The 17,663-nt window shown below is 47.7% G+C and overlaps 1 protein-coding gene across 8 annotated transcripts in view; it reads right to left on the reverse strand.

Annotated features, from left to right (window-relative positions):
* Cit (citron rho-interacting serine/threonine kinase) overlaps positions 1-12,141 on the reverse strand; it is a 166,053-nt gene extending 153,912 nt beyond the window's left edge. For 3 of the 8 annotated variants that reach the window (XM_060382544.1, XM_021631771.2, XM_060382540.1), the window contains exons 1-3: positions 12,078-12,139; positions 11,022-11,127; positions 5,676-5,817 (exon numbers count right to left, since the gene is read on the reverse strand). In XM_060382544.1, the coding sequence (XP_060238527.1) occupies positions 5,676-5,817; positions 11,022-11,114 (235 nt within the window). In that variant the 5' untranslated portion in view covers positions 11,115-11,127; positions 12,078-12,139. Of the gene's footprint in view, positions 1-1,719; positions 1,772-5,675; positions 5,818-11,021; positions 11,128-12,077 lie in introns of those variants that run through there. The other 5 variants (XM_060382543.1, XM_060382539.1, XM_060382541.1 and 2 more) reach the window with 4 other exon arrangements.
* Positions 12,142-17,663: the final 5,522 nt, after the last annotated feature.

The following is a 17,663-nucleotide window of genomic DNA, read 5'->3' on the forward strand; positions in this document are numbered from 1 at the left end:
TTGAGCACTGAATTATAATTAGCCAAACACACTGGCTTGCAGTTTTCTGGGTTTGAGCCTGACTTCGCCCTCTGCTGTGTACAGGCCAATCTCTCTTCATTTTCTTTCAGGCCTTGGGCCCCAAACGTGCTTACAATGTTGCCTAACTTAGTAACTCCCGCCGTCTTTGGGGACAATCAGGCATCTAAATCACAGTTAGACAGATCGCTTTGTGGGCAAAAAAAAAAAAAAAAAAAAAAAAAAAGAAAGCATTCCAAATGTCTATCTTTTCCCCCAAAGGCTTTTGCATTATTAAGGTGAACAGGTGAGGTGCTAAGATCAAGCCCTCAGCTATTTTAAAAAGAGAGAAACGGGGGAGGGGGAGCCCTTCACAACTGTTCCCCACACCAGCTGCTTCTATGACCCCAAGGCCGTATGGACTCATCATCTCTTTGAACTTTTAGTCAGTGTTTATGGGTCCAGCAGGTACCGAATACTGAGGCAAACAGAAAGACACAGAGCTCTGTAATGAAAATGCAGCCCAGGCTGTGGCTCTGTTAGACAGACAACTGGACCTGGGGGCTGGGGGGAGAGGGTACACAAGGAAACCATCCTTCACAGAGCCCTCAACAGACCCTGGGGAAAGATGTGCATGAAGAGGTTCATGATGGAAATTCAAACAAAATACTCAGAAGCAACTTGACCCCAAAACTTCAGCACCAACATGGAAACAGCTATAGATCAAACCTCATAATCATGAGCTTCAGATAGCCAGGGCTACACAGAGTCCCTGTCTGAACTAATAATACTAATTTATTTTATTTTATGTGTAGGAGTGTTTTGCCTGAGTGATGGGTCGTGTGCATGCAGTACCCGCGGAGGCCAGAAGGCGGCGCTGGACAACCTTGAACTGGATGCTACAACACATGGCTGTGAGCCTTCGTGTGGGTGCTGGGAACTGAATCCCGTTCCTATATAGAAGAGCGCGCAATTCGCTTAACCACCGAGTCCTCTCTCCAGCCCCATACCTGCTTACTTTCAATGCGTAACATTTAGATCAGGGTAACTAGCTCTCCTGTCTCATTTCTTTGTTCTGTGAACAGAGGCGTGACGTCCAGCCGCGCTCTCGTACCTGGAGTGTCTAAAACACTGGCTGGTGTCTATCAGGTGCTCCGTGAGTGTCTTCCTGGGCAACAGGAAAAGTGGCAATAGGCTGACCTGACCTCCCTGAGCTCAGGCACATGTAGTGCACATACACATACTCATACACGCATACACTTACACACATCAAATTTTTAAAAATCAAGGAAACGAAGTAAGTGGCACATATTACTATATCATATGCTTTACGTAAAAATAAACAAGTACGTTTTGGGTTTTCTAAGACATGTGTCACCACACCCAGAAAAATAAAATAAAATAAAATAAAATAAAAAAATAAATAATCAAGTATTGAAACATCACACTATTTCTCAAATATATACAATTATATGTGTCATTTAAAATTCAGGAATTATATAAGTTACATAAATACATAAATTATATAAGCATGTATTTTATATAAGAAGGTCCCCTTGAACTGGAGTTACAGACTTGTTATAAGCTGTCACGAGGGTGCTGGGACCCAAGCCCAGGTCCTCTGTAACAGGAGCAAGCGCTCCTAACTGCTGAGCCATCTCTCCAGCCCCAAGACAGAATACTTATTAAAGGAATTCATAGACAAGAAATGGCTGCACATACCCTTAATCCTCGAACTCGGGGAAACAGGCAGAAGCATCTCAGTGGATTCAAGGCCAGCCTGGGCTACGTAACAAGTTCCAGAAAGGCCAGGACTACATAATAAGACCCTGTCTCAAAGAGACAGAGAGAACTAGCAGCCAAATAAAGTGACCGGTCCATGCTGCCTGGGTTTGTGTAAGCATCCTATGATAGCCAACAACAAGATAATCTAATGACGCAATCAGAGCACATGTCCATAGTTAATCAATGCTGGACTGCAAATGATGAAGACAGTAATTATTCCCCTGGTTCCCAGATGCTTGTTCCCTGCCCTTTGTTGGCTCAAGGTCAGAGGTATGTCTGTGGGAGGCTGCACTTCAGGCCTCTTTGTCCCATCTCCTCTGGCAGCTCCAGGGAAAACATTGTCTCCTATAAACGTGGGCAGCGGCAGCCCATGGACTTTTCTCCACTTGGAAAAGCAAAGCTCACGTTCCGAAACAGAAACTCAAAGCAGGTCGAGGTGGAGGAAGGTGGGGGTGGAGAGCATACTAACGTAATCGCCAGATTTCAATCATGGGCTCTTCAGGGTCCTCACCAAGAAGCCTCTTGAAATATGAAACAGTTTTCCGGAAGAGCTGCACTCCACCGACCCCAGTCTGATTACAGACGCTTCTTATGACTGACTGCTTCTAAGCATCCCTGGGGTCTCAAACCTAACCAAGGGACCGGAGAGAGTGCCTCCGAGTTCCACCCCTCCCACTGTCTACTTGATAATTTACATATTCCAAAGACGATGGAAGAATATTCAAACAAATGCAGAATGATGAGTAAATACCTCAAGGGCGTTTTAAAGCTACACACTGCAGTAATTAATCACAGCTGAAGCTTGCGGCTAGCATGATTGTCTAATGACAAGCCTGGTGCCCTGGTAACTCTTCTGCTGTTGGACGGCATGCCCTGACAGAGCAACTGAGGGCATACACACACACACATTCCCAGGGTACCATGCACCACAGTGGGACAGTCAAGGCAGTGGGAGGCCCCAGGCAGCTGGCCACATGGCAGCCACAGTGAAGAAGCAAGGACCTGTAAATGGACCCAACTCACTTTCTCCTTTTTTATTGGTCCAGGATCCTAGTCCAGGAAGCGCTGCAGGCGGGTCTCCCCACAGGAAGTGGTGCAATCACAGTGGGCGGGTCTTCCTTCCTTAATTAACCTAATCAAGATAATCAATCCTTCCCTGGAATGGGCAGAATTTACCTAGCTGGCCAACTGGACTAACCGTCACTCATGCTCTATTAACGCCTTCTCAGCACCGTTAGTTACGCACGTCTGTTCACAGATGAGGAAATTGAGAGCAGATAAGGCACGAGTAGTGAAGCCCGAGTTAATGGTTTGAATGTGAAACAGCCCCCACAGGCTTCTATACTTGAGCATTTGCTCCCCAGCTGGTGGCACTGTTTTGACAGGCTGTGGAACAGGCTGTGGGTGGCTAGAGGGTGGGCCTTGTGGTTCACTGCCTTCTCCTCGTGCCCAAGCTCTTAACTTCCTGGCCAGCACTCTGTAGCAAGGGGCCGTCACCTGCCCGTGCCACCACTCCTTCTCTGCCATGGACTCTTTCAAACCATAGCCCAAAGCAAATCCCTCCTCTCAATTTGCTTCTGTCCGCTATTCTGTCACAATGACAAGGAAAACTGACACATCAGTTTTGCTTTCTCAGCACCCCTGGGGCCTGAGTAACTAGCTGTATAGTCCACGCCAGGAGGCCCTGGCAATCACAGGGCTCCTGGATTCATACAAGGCTGATCACAATGTCCTCCTGTGAGTGACTCGAAGCAGAATCAATCAGAATCTTCCCTGGGACTGTGTAAAACTAACCAATTAGCTCCAGGCCTCCTGGGGACATACCTGTTTAATCCCAACACTCGGGAGGCAGAGGCAAGGGATCTCTATGAGTTCTAGGCCAGCCTGGTCTACACAGTGAGATCCTGCCTCAAAATAAACAAACAAACAAACAAATAAATAAGTACAAAATAAGCTAACCCATCTAACTGGGCAGGAGGTGCTATCCGATCTCTAAATTTTATTTGTGGTGAGTTTAACACTTGGGACTCATGTCCTGTGCAGTCTCTTCACATACATAATGCAGAGGCCTATATGTTAAACTGAACTCCCAGTAAGGAAGTTTCCGTGGGACTTTTCAGAATGTACTCCCCTCCCCCCTGGTGGATGGAGGTCACACAGAGCAGTCATACAGACAGCAAAGGGGGGGGCCCATGGGAGAGGCTCCAGTCCCTGAGATCCCCCTCTGAAAAGGGCAAGGGGGACCTTGATGCCGCTCGCTCTTCACTGCTCAATCTTAGGCTGAGGTAAACACCACACACTCTTGCCATGATATGTACCTGGTCACAGGCCCCAAAGCAACCAACCACAGACTGAAACCCCAAAAGTTACAGGCTGAAACGAACCTCTCCTCTTCTGCAGCTGGCTGCTATTCCAGGTGCTTTATTACACTAACGGGAAGCTGACTGACAACATCTCCAATAAAAAGCCTTCTGAACAGTTTCTACGTTAGCATTCGTGGACACTCAGGGCTACTGTGGAGGACGTCTGACTTCTAAGTTAGAGCAAATATAGGTCGGAAATTCCCCATTTCTTTTTTTTTGAAAAGACAGGTGGGAAACAATGTAGGCTTTTTTGAGGGGGGAGGGGAAATCACATGATCTCTGTTCCAAGTATTATAACATATGATTATGACACATGGGTGTGGCTGAGACACTTGGGTGTGGCTGGTTCCAGTAAAGCTTTGCTTATACAAAAGTTTTCCAGTAGATACAGAGCCATCATTTTCAGAGTGTGGAGTGCTTGGTTAGAAGGCCATCTTAGATGAGGCAGTTCCTCAAAGCTGCCGTGTCTGACCATATGGTCCTGTGAGCTTTGGGTGTTTGGCAGAACCACGGCTTACCCAGTAGCACCCTCCATGCCCCTGCCTGGCTCTGACAACCCAAAGGGTCTCTCAGGGTTTCTCCAAAATAGGCTGGAGTGGAACACCCACTGACTGAAAACACTAGCGGAAAATACTAGAAGACCTGGCACCATGATCCAACTGCCCAAGCACAGTGGAGTCGAACAAAATCAGGAGCATTGTCAAAGCTGGCAGGTCAAGGTCAGCAGACCCATAGGCCCTCCCTCACTCTACCTTCATCAGTGGCTTCTCCATTTAAGGAGAATTAAAAATTACATCTTACGACCTCGGTGGTATGAATAAAAGAATTCAGTAGCTCATTAGCAAAGCATGTGCTAACCATGAAGGAGGGGGAAATGGAAGAGAGAGAGGGAGGAAAAGGAGGAGGAAGAGGAGAGGGAAGAGACACCAGACTCAGAATCATCACTGCATTCCCCTATTATCATGATGTTAAAATTAAGCAACTGAGACCAATGATCTTGCCGAATTTAAACACAATGGCTTCTAAGCACTGCTCCTATTCTGCCTGAAGGTCAGGTCTGCTCAGAGTTAAAGAACAGCATCCCCTGTCATTCAAGTCCCTGGAACCAGCCATCCTGAAGCATCCCGGGATTTCTGTCTCATGAGTCAACACATTTCCTTTTTTAACTGAATTTCTGTCATTTAGGCCTGGTCTCCAGACCACAGCTCCTACAGTCTACACCCGGGGTCGGTCTTCTGTGACAACCACCACCACCCTCTGCTACCAACATCCCGTGTTCCTCTATATCGGCGGTTCTCAACCTTCCTAACGCTGCGCCTTTTAATACAGTTCCTCGTGCTCCAGTGACCCCCAAGCGTAAGATCACTTCACTGCTATTTAACTGTGATCTTGCTACTGCCACGAATTGTGATGTAAACATCTGATATGCCGACTTTGTGAAAGGGTCCTTCCACCCGTAAAGGAGACCCACAGGCTGCAAACAGCTGCCATGCAGGGGGAGTTGTGGAGAACGCGCTCCCCTGGACTTACACTTCCGGACAAAACTGCTCACGTGCTTCATCTTCATCAGGGCAGGCTGGCTGCACTCCTCGAAGAGAACAAAGAGGGCATCTAATATTCCTTCCCGGGAAAGAGCAGACATCTGCTGTTGAGTCATGAGGGGCGGTTTCCCCTAAAAATGGCAAACAGCAGATGGGGACTCTGTCAATAATGAAAAGCTTCGATCAATAACATCCACAGAGTAAGTCACAAGTGGCCGACTCAACTGCTCACGACAGGCTGGTGACGGTTCTGGGGGCTGCTAAGGGGTTATGGATCCACCGATGAAGGTTTTCCACCTGAATCTGAGGGTACAAACTGAGGGGGAGGGATCAAGCCAAGAGCACCGCCCCGGTGATAAACAGGTCATCCCTTCGCTTTGCCGGTGTCACTCTGACCCTCCTTCCCTGTGTGGCTGGAGGACCACTAATACAACTTCAGCCTCGTTAATTCATCTCGAGGTAGGGATGGGCGCCTACCTCGAAGCCGATTTATTCGTCATCTGTGGGATCGGTTACAGACTAGCAGACTGTGTCTAGCCCACAAACATGTTTTGTTTGGCTTGTAGTATTTAAAATAATCTGCATTATCTGCCAATATTTTTAAATCAGTAGATTTACACACACACACACACACACACACACACACGCACGCACGCACACACACACCAGAATATCTCTTTTCCTGACACTCTAGCGGATCTGGCAGCATTGCCCTCTGTTCTGCCTGGTGACGCAACGGGAGCTCAGTGATGTCACCCTTTTGGCAAGTGCCAAAGTTCCCTGCAGACTTGACTTCCGGTCTTCTGTCTGGCCAGCTTGATTCATCTATGCCCACTGTCTGGCCTCCCGAGATCCGAGCTGGCAACCCCTGGTTGAGAGCAACAATTCCCACGTGAAGCCCGGGACTATCGGAGCAATCTCTCTATAAAAACAACTATAGGAGGGAGGTTTTTATGACTTCACGGGCTGGAGAGATGGCGATTGGTAAAGTGCCTGTCACACAAGAATAAGGACCTGAGTTCGCATCCCCAGAAACCCGTATGGAATATCTGGGCATGGTAGCAAGAGCCTGTCACCCCAACACAGGGGGATGGCATGTGGATTCCTGAAATTCATTGGATAGATCATCTAGCTGAATTGAGCAGCTACAGTGAGAGAGCCTGTCTCAAAACATGGAGATCAAAACCGTGGAGATCAACACAGGAAATAAACCATGTCTACCGCTGGCACACATATACACAGACACACACATAAAAGTAACTTTGATTCTCCTGGTTCAGTTGTTGTCTGGGAAGCTTCCTGCCTCTGTCTGCTAACCTAGACCTACTCCTGGAAGCTTCTAGCCTCCATTCGATCTAACCTAGGCCTAGAATGCTTTCAGCCTCTGAAACTTACTGCTGAACAAGCTCACCCTTTCTTGTTTTTACTGAGCTCATAGTTCAGCTCTTCTGTCTCAAACTCCTCTCCCAGCTAACTTAATAACTGGCTTTTCTCTTGGCCTCTGAATTGCTCTGCTTGGCCTCACACTAACTCCAGCAATCTTTTCTAATCTTCTGGTTCCTTCTCATTCTCTGGCTCATTCTATCTTCACCCAAGCTCTCTCTCTGCAACCAGTCTGTCTATTACTGTCCTGGTAAAACCACTTCTTTTCCTCCCTGCATTGTCCCTTACATAGGTTCCCTTTCCTCTCTTATTGTGAGAGTTGTGCAAAACCTATTCTGTCAAGTCTTTCTCTGATTCATCACTTTTTCTGACACTCAATTAGAAATCACTTTCAAGCACATGGGTGCTTCCTTCTACAGACCAACCTGACCTTCATTGTTTGGGATTAAAGGCGTGTACCACCATGCCTGGATCTAAACTTTTCTTTACCTGGAACTTGCTCTACACCAGGCTGGCCTTGAACTCATACCTGCTTGCCTCTGTCTCCTGGATTAAGAAGGTATGTTTGTACTCCAGCTAGATCACAAAGACCTGGAGGGTCTTTGATGTGATGATCTCTTGCCATAACAGCCATGTTCTGAATTAAAATTCCTCTGCACACACAGGTGCAGACATACACAAGTACACACACACAAGCACACACACACAATTTCAATGCAACCAAGTTTGATGACGCATGTATAATCCTAGCACAGGGGAGGCTGGAGCAGGAGAATTATGAGTTCAAAAGAAACCAAATGAGACTCTTTCTCAAAAACAAACAAACAAAGGAGAATGACTCTCCTGTCTCTACTGGCACACCTCCCGTCAGTGCCTGCCATCTATGTGCACAGAGGCTGTCCCTGAGACTCACTTTGAACATCAGAGAGTGGCACCGATGTACTGTGCCCGTTCAGGGCAGAGCGGAACAGCCTTTGCCCTGGCTTTTGGCAGCTGCCATGCGCAGAAGTTTAAACCGTATTGAGGGTTTGGCACACTATAGCCCATGAGCCAAACAAGGCCCACTGCCTGAATTATAAAGAGTTGGAACCCAGCCAAGCCCACTCATTTACATAGTCATGACAAGCTTGGTGCTACAATGGCAAAGCTGAATAGATGCCACCAATGACCTACATAATAGAAAAATCTTTCATTATTAGCTCTGGGTAGCCTAGGAGATGACATATATATACAGATATATATGTGTGTGTATATATATGTATGTACATGCATATATATAAAAAAAACATGGATAGGGCACATAACATCAGGGTGATGGCTCATCAGCCAAGGCTGTGAAGCCTGATAACCTGAGTTTGAGTCCTGGAAGCCACGTAAAAAGCCAGATGTGGAGGCACATCTGTAATCCTAGCACTCCTACTGAAAAACGGGAGATGGAGGCAAGAAAATTGCCAGAAGTCCACAGACCAGCAAGCCAGGAAGATACGGTTGACCAAAACAAGAGAGACCCTGCCTCAAAATATGGTGAGAAGCCTCCGGGGTCCTCAGAGCTGCACTGTGGTGCTCATATGCAAACACGTGCATCCCCACCCAGGCACACAAGCAATATGAACGCACATAAGCAATAACAATAATTAATTAAATTTAAATAAGAAGCAGGGGTCCCTCAGTGAGCAGTCAGTGCCTATATTCTACTGCCTCAGGTGTCATCTCTGCTGTTGATTCACCAAACAGCCCCAGCTGAGGAAACACGGTAGATCAGAGCCACGCACTGAGGTACAGCCAACCTGCAGGGTTAGTTTGTCCTTTGTTTGTTTGTTTGTTTGTTTGTTTGTTTGTTTGTTTTGAGAAAAAGGTTTAAAAAGCCAGCCCTGGCTGGCCTGGAACTTGTCATAGAGACCAGGCTGGCCTTCAGCTCACAAAGATCCACCTGCCTCTGCCTCCCAAGGGCTGGGATTAAAGGCGTGCACTTCCACACCTGCTGGGCAATCTGCAGGATCCTAGGATACGATGGCACTGTTCCTTTAAGTTTTGTAAGGGCTTGTTACACAACACCGGGCAGCAGAGAAGACCAGCTGCACTTGAATCGCTGGAGAAGAGAACAGATTCTTTGGCCCTACTGCCAGCCTCCTGAATTAAAATTTTCTAGATTGCAGCTTAGAACCGATTTTAACAAATTCCCCAAGAGACTCAGTCAAGTCCAGCCTGTCCCTTTGGTTGTCTCCAACTCTGGAAAAAGAGACTCATTTTTTTCTCTGTTCACCTGAAAATTAAACCTAAGTAGACAAGGGGTTTCCAGAGACTCAGGAAGGCTTAAGATCAGAGCATCCTATCATACTCTCTGGAAAAACTCAAGGAACTCAAACTTAAAAACAGCCCTTTATTCCGGTTTTCTTACTCTCTCCGTGTTTCTTAAAATGCTCTTCCTTTGGGAAATGAAAAGACCAGGAAGTAATAGCTTTTTCCTTTCATTTGTTTTCTACATCCTTGCTTGGCAAAATAAAAAGCTGCCAAAGCTTTGGCAGCCTGGTGATTTGTGAGATTTCTGTGGCTCTGGAAGTCTGCCAAGCACCAAAACAGAAGTGCCCTGAGTAGGAGGAAGCCACAGAGACTGGACATACCTTAACAAAAACAAACCCAGCTATCTAACCCTCAGGGTGCCAGCCCTGCATGGGGACAGCACGGCATGAGGCCGGTGGGCACCCAGACACTTAGCCACACCCCCTTTCCTGGAGCAGGGGTCACTCCCAGCTACCATCTGCATGTGGACTGTCCTCCAAGGGTTCATGTGCTGCAAGCTTGGACCCCAGTGTCAAAGCCCTAAACGTGGGTGAGACACTGTAGGAGGTTATCTGGTCTTCAGGAGACAAAGTGCTTTTCTTAACCTCAGGAGGGAGAGCAGGGTGCCAGAAGGGGATTGGCCTGGTCTCTTACCGCCTGTCTTGCCCATGTGACTTCTGCACATTCCCATGACAGTATGGTGACCCTCAGCAGAGCCAAGCAGAAGCTATTGGTGCACTTGAGCCTGCACAACTATGAGCTATGTAAACCTCTTTTGTTTATAAAGTACAGCCCCTCTGATACATTGTTATAGCAATATAAAACCAAAGTTACATCATGACCAAAAGCAAGTTGGGCAGGAAAGCTTTTATTTCAGTTTATAGCTTACAGCCAGCCCATCATGAAGGCAATTCAGAGAGGAACTGAACTAGAAAACTGCTCAGGAATAATTTCATGACACTGGTCCTTATGGGATGAAGGAAATGTTAGGTATCACAGGAGGAGCATGGTTGCACAGGTGTAGAATTTCATCTAAAGAGCAAGACAGCCACCACGGGCCTTTAATCCCAGCAAATCCGGGAGGCAGAGGCAGGTGGATCTCTGTGAGTTTGAGGCTAGCCTGGCCTACATAGTGAGTTCTAGGACAGCCACAGCTATGTAATAGAAAGAACTTATCTCAAAAAAAAAAAAAGCAGGGATCCCTTGTATGAAATAAGATGATCCTACACTAGGGCCGGAGAGATGGCTCCAATTAAGAGTGCTTGTTTACTGACCCATCAGGGGACCACAATTTGGATCCCAGCATCTACACAGGTAGCTCACAAAGCCCTGCAAAACCAGCTCCCAGCTCCAATGGATCCAAAGCAGTTTCTGGCCTCTCTGTGTACCCAGACACAACACAGACAGACAGACAGACACACACACCCCAGAGATAATTTTGGCTTCTTTAACTGAAAGGGAACAAAGTTTAGAACAGAAGTGTGAAATGAGAAACGCTGAAGCAAGAGCAGGTCCGGCCATGTAACCATCTGCACAGTGGCACCTTTGTCCAGCTCAGTGGGGACATGTAAAATGGGATTTCCCCCAAGAATATCAGCCTCAGTCCACATAACAACCAGAGATGGGTCCCGTAGCAGGCACAGGTGTGCACCATTGGCAGACAGCTTCTCACCTGGAAGAAGAGATTTAGCCTGGAGGCCCGACTGGCAATGGAGTCAGAGGCACCGGCATCCGGGTTACGCACTCCATACTTGAACTTCAACATCTCTCCGCTGGCGCTGAAGGAACATTGGGAAAAGTCAAGTGTGTACTGACATTTGGGAAGGGCTTGACAGTCCTATCTCCCCTAAAGACATCAGGACGAGGAGGGCCTCCAGAGCGCTAGGCAGATGCGTGGTGCAGTAGACATGCAGACAAAATATTCATATACGTAAAGAATAAAAATAAATCATTTTTTCAAAGAACTAAGCCATTGTCGGACTAGCCAGACTAGCCTGTAATCCCCATTTTTTTTTCATTCTATTAACTCTGTTCCCCTAGAGAACCCTGACTAATACAAATAGCTAATAAATAAAAAGTATATAAAAATATTATTAAAAATTTTTTTCAAAACTGTCTAAATAGATGTAACATGTAAACCAAGGCCTGAAAGGGCTGATCAGTGAGCCCTGGCGATTATCTGGGGAAATAGTGCTGTGTCCCTGGAGGCTACACAGGTCGATGGTGCTGAGGAAGGACGCCTGACCAGAAATGCTGGAGGGCTACAATAGAAAGACTCAAGAAGGGGGCTCCGGGTTAGACCCGAGAGACTATGAAGGCACCGGAACAGAGAGGTTAAGTTAAGATCCCACAGATAATGAGAAGCGCCACGAGCAAGGATACGGGTACGGCTTTACAGGAGGCGGGGGCTGGTCCACTGGGGATCAGTCTTCTTTAAGGAGCCCTGGGGCCTGCAGCACACTCCCGGGGTTCCCACACACACGCCGCCCCAGACGCCAGGCCTCCCTGGCACACTCCAGCGGCTGCACCACAGACCGAGGGCTGCACCCACAGACCCCGGGCTATCCGGCACTCCCCGGGCTGCAGCCCCAGCAGACCCTCACGGGGCCCTGGGACCCCGAGGCACCGGTATGGATGGGGCGGGCCGGGGAGATCCGGGAGAGGTGACTTCCCCTCCGACCCTCTTAAATCCCCCAGTACGTCCCAAACACACACGACCCGGACTCACACTCCGCAGACCCCCGGCTCACACTCGCCCTGCTCCGCCCTGAGCCTCCCGCCCCAGCGTTTGAAGGAAACGGCGTGGGCAGGTTTCAGCTGCGTCTCCACCAATCAGCGCTCGCCCTCCTCTGATGGACAGCGGGGGTCTCCGCCAGGACCCACCCAGGTCTTGGAGGGCTGAAGGAAGTGAAATGGAAAAGCCAATCACATCGTTTCTTCCTTTGACTGGCGGCCAATGGGAGGAGGGCAAGGGCGTTCGGGCGGGGCAGCGCTGGGAAGTTTGAAATTGGCGGTTCCCGGGATGCTGTGTTTGGAGTGTGGGGACCTCCGAGGAGCGTGCGGTGCTGTCCTCGGCTGCCCGAGCTCCGGGAGCCGCCTGGCCCAAATAAGGATGTCAGGAACCAAACTGAGCCCTCTCCTAGAACGCATTCCACTGAGCCACCTCCTCAGCCTAAAATAGGCGTTCCGGTTATTCGGGGGGAGGGGAGGCCATCAGGAGGCGCAGCGGTACAGCTGAGGGAGGGGTGTCTGGAACTCCATCCTCCCAGCCTTGCACCTCTGGGTTGACAGGCAGTAAGACGGTGAGGATCTCACTGCAAAGACGCGTTCATTTTAAGCCAAGATCACTACATCACCTCTCCAAACGAGAAAACCCAATGCATGGAAAGTGTCCAGGCTCGTTAGCAAAGGGCCTGGGAGAGGGGGCGGGAGTGGAAAGTGTGAAGAGGCGTCTGTTTACCTTCGCACAGGGTTAGAGTGTAAGCTGGCCTGTGAAGGAGGAATCTCCGGACGGCTTCGCCACGTTAATTATGTAACCGTGAAACGCGCACAAGAAAGCAAGCTCAAAATAGTGTTGTCTAACTCAACAGCGAAAGCCGTAGAGATGGCTCAGGGACTCTTCCTTTGGTTCCCAGCACCCACTTCAAACCCCTCACGACTTCCTGTAACTCCGGTTCCAAATGATCAGATGACCTTTTTCCTGCCTCTGCGGGCACCTGCACTCACACAGACACAGACAGACACACATAATTAAAAGGAGACAAATACGGGTGTAAAAAATCAAGACAGCCAAGAAGGAAAAAAAAAAAATCAAGACGGCAAAGCCAGAAAGGAGAAGGAGACACCTGGGGTTAGAACGGAGGCTTTTCAAGGGACCAAGCAAGACAAAGTGGCCTATTTCTTGGCCTGATGAAAATCTAGATGTTGGGTTTTTTGGTTTTGCTTTTTTGGGGGAGGGTGGGGTAGGATTTGAAAAAAAAAGAAAAGAAAAAGGAAGAGAAGGACAGAAATTAAGTCACAAGCTAGTAAGTGCTGGGGCTGGGGTTAGGATCTGAACTGTGGTCTTTCATTCTAAAGTCCTTTTTTTTTTTTTTTTTTTTTTTTGAGACAAGGTTTCTCTGTCCTGGAACTCCCTTATAGATCAGACTGGCCTTGAACTCAGTGATCTAGCTACCTCTGCCTCCTGAGTGATGGGATTTGGGCTAGGACACCACGGCCCAGCTCTAAAACCCTTCTGTAACCACCGAAATTGTAGTGACTTCTATTTCTGTCTATCCCAGAACCTGGCACAGACTAGATTTTCATGAGTACGTTCAGACTAAAAGATAGGCTGACACCATGCTTGTCTTGAGTACAATTTGGCTTTCTCATTTGGATATACCTAGAGCATTAGTATGCACACCAGGACCACCAGAGAAGGCTTAAAATCCTAACACATGGGTGGGCGAGATGGCTGAGCTGTTAAAGGTGTCTTCGGCCAAGCCTGATGAACTGAGTTCAGTCTTAAGGACCCACATGGTGGAAAGAGGGAACCAGTTCTTACCAGTTGTTCTCTGATCATGACGTGCATGCCATGCCATACTCTCCGGAACATGCTTGCACACACAGGAAAGTGCAAATAAACATTCAAATGTAAAACAAAAAGAACGCTGACAGATGAGCCTCACCTGCTCCTAGCCTCGTTTCACTATTCTAGGCTCTAGACTTGGGGTGTTCTAAAAGCCCCCTAACTGACTCCCCTGTGTAATGTGCAGCCATCGTGAGGAACCAAATGCCAAGAGATCAGACACACAGCTAACCGGGTAGCAGGATGTGTTGCCGTCTTCTTGTGTGTGTGATGCTGGCGATTGAACAGAGGAGTCCGTACCGCTAAGCATGCTCCATCCCATACTCACTGTAAATTAACACCCTGGCAATCTGGCTCCACCATCATGGAGAACCTTCTCCGTGGGAGAACCCACTCTCAAACTGGCTCAGTTGTAAAATCACCCAAATACCCTGAGCTTCTTCGCTCCTGCCCTGGGATCTGCTGTGGTGAAACCAAGGGAAGGTGATGGCCAGGCAACGGAATGCCCAGAAGCCAGGAGTTGGGCCATAGCTCAGTGGTACAGTCAGTGCTTACCAAACGGGTGCAAGGCTCTGGATCTGACCTTCAGCACCACGTTAAGAGATACCAGGGGTGGTGGTGAACACCTTTAATTCCAGCACTCTGGAGAGAGAGACAGGCAGATTTCTGAGTTCAAGGCCAGCCTGATCTAAAAAGGGAGTTTGTAGACAGAAGTAACAGATACCCTGGAACCAGAGTTACAAGTGGTTGTGAGCTGCCATGTGGGTGCTGGTAACTGAACCCATGTCCTCTGCAAGAGCAGTGGATTAGTTACTTTTCTATTGCTGTGATTAAACACCATGACCAGAAATAACTTACAGAAAGAAGTTATTTGAGCTTATGGTTCCAGAGGGAAAAAAGACCCATCATGGCTGGGAGGCATGGCAGCCAGAATAGGAAGCTTTTTTTGTTGCTTGGTTGGTTTTAGTTTTTGTTGTTGTTGTTTGAGACAGGGCTTCTCTGTAAGCCTTGGCTGTCCTGGACTCACTCTGTAGATCAAGCTAGCCTCACAGAGATCCACCTGCCTCTTCTTCCCTGAGTGCTGGGATTAAAGGCGTGTACCACCACTGCCTGGCTAGAGTTCACATCTTCAACAGAATCATGAAACAAAGAAAGAGAACTTAAAACTCTCTTAACTCTTAATGCCCACCTTGAGTGACGTGCCACCTCCAACAAGCCACACCTCCTAATCCTCCCCAAACAGTGCCACCAACTAGAGACCAAATATTCAAATACCTAAGACTATGAGGGACATCTCAACCAAACCTGCAAAAGCAGCAAGTGCTTATAACTGCTGAGCCATCTCTCCAACCCCCTTATTAGGGTTTGGATTGGGTTGGCTTGGTTTGGTTTGTTACAAGATTCTGGGAAATTTCAAGAGTGTGAACTCCCTACCCATGGTTACAACACTGAGGAAAAATATCTCCTAGGCATTAACTTCCCATAGATTCTCAGGGAGGGGCAGGACTTCAGAAGTGCCTTCCCTCTGCCACTATTATCTGCCAGTAGGTTCTCAGAGAAAGACAGGGCCTCATGAGCCCTCCCTGACCCATAGCAAGATGTTTACAGGCCTAAACTTGAGCAGCTCTTGTGACAATAGACACAACTGTTGTGAGACCAAGAAAGGCACTGTTAGACTTAACCTTTTAGAGAAGATCTGGGCTCCCAGCTGAAGCTGCTGAGAGAGGTCTCTCTCGTCCCTGCCCATCAATGACATCCTCCACCACAGTGGTACATTTCACCTGATGATGGAAAATCCATAATTTGCATGTGAGGTTCACACGTTGGCTGTGGAATAATGTGGTCAGGAATATGTGGCTACGCTTTCGTTTCTTCAGGGGCACATAGCTGGGGTAAAGTTTATTCCACGTTTAACCCTGTCCTGGGGGTTTTAGACAATATGTATAGTTTTGTAGTCACCTAACAATGTCATATAGGATAGTTTCCCAGCCCTAAAAATTCCCTGTGTTCCACCCACTGCAAAACTTACCTTGGGCTGAGAACTCCCTGTTTCACCTTTATGCCATGAAAATTCCCACTGAATACATTAAATGTAATTTATTTAAACTAGTGGAGCTTACAAGCTAACAAAAATACATTTTCCAAATTTTAACTCTGATGACAAAATCTTAGTGGGTTGTTACAAGCCTTCACTCTAAGCCTGACACTTTCCAAATGCCTTCTCTAGGTTTGAGTGGGTAGTTATGATTCTATGTTTTCCTTCTTAAACCACAGATAAAACTTCTAGCAAGCGAAGATAAAATTTCAAAACATAATTAAATGGCAACTGGCTTCTCTGCTACTTGATTAGAGCTAATTTTCTTTGATGCCCAGACTTTTCGGTTAATTGTGTTTCCCAGTAATGGTTCTGGCATCTGGGCCTGACTCACACCTGTAACCCCACTGACTGCAGAAGGAAAAGCAAATGTCTTGCCATAAATCTTGAGGTCAGCCAGGGCTACATAGTGAATTCTAGGCTGAATACAGTGTCTCAGCTAACAACAAGAGGAGGGCTGGGCAGATGGGCCAGTTGGAAAAGTGCCTGCTATGTAAGCATGAGGACCTGTAGTCCCACACTGATGGAGAGCCAGGGAAGCAGCCTGTGCCTGTAATCCCAGCCCTGGGGAGGCAGAGACAGGCAGTGGGTGGGGCTTGGTGGCCAGCAACTCTGACTGAACCAGTGAGAGAAAGAGAGAGAGACCCTGTCTCAAAAAATAATGTGGAGAAACAAGTAAGATGGATACCTGAGGTCAACCTCTGACAGACAGACAGACAGATACACACACACACACATACACACACTTGAATGCTATGAACTATAAAACACAATCCTGCCTAGGGGCAGGGGATGCACACTTTAATCCCAGCACTGGGGAGGCAGAAGCAAGCAGATTGCTGGGACTTTGAGGCCAGCCTGGTGTACATGGCAAGTTCCAGGCAAGTTGGTACTACTGAGTGAGACTGTGTCTCAGAAAATAATGATAATAAAATGAAATTTTCCTTCAGCCTGCTGGCTTCAGGAGAGTGTCACAATCCCCAATTCATCTACAATACAAGATGCTCAGCGTATAAAACCCACATCAACTTTTCTCTGAGGGCAACTAGGGGGGAAAATGTCATTAAATCTCTGCAATGGCCCAGCTCTTCTTTTTCTGAATATGTAGCATAATTATTACTGACGATAGACTAGAAAACTGTACATGACAGAGACGAGATGAAATGCCAGTCTTTCAGAGCTGATGGAAAGCACACACTGACTGCGGTCTGTGCCTTGGCCAAGATCCAAGAAGACAAACACCCCAGGCCTGGGATCATGATGACACCTGCTTCGTGATTTTCAGTGGGGCTCATCTTAAGACTGCATATGATAGTGATTTTTAATAAAACTGAATTTCACCTTTCTTGTCAACCTCGTATTTATTTTTAGACCTCCTCACATATCCACCCACACTCTGGGACTATGTCCGTCTTGCTCCAGTCACTGACCCTCCATAGCCTGCACGATGTCTGGCTCTTATAAAGCCCTCAGTGATTTTGTACTCGCGGAACAGTGGAAGATGCCAACAAAAGCCATTTAAGAAACGGACAGGGAGCCAGGCATGGTGGTGCAGCCTGTAATCCCAGCACTCTGGGAGGCAGAGGCAGGTGGATCTGTGAGTTCAAGGCCAGCCTGGTTTATGAATTGAGTCCAGGACAGCCAGGGCTCTG

Source organism: Meriones unguiculatus, chromosome 4, assembly GCF_030254825.1.
Source record: "Meriones unguiculatus strain TT.TT164.6M chromosome 4, Bangor_MerUng_6.1, whole genome shotgun sequence".
Taxonomy (NCBI): Eukaryota; Metazoa; Chordata; class Mammalia; order Rodentia; family Muridae; genus Meriones; species Meriones unguiculatus.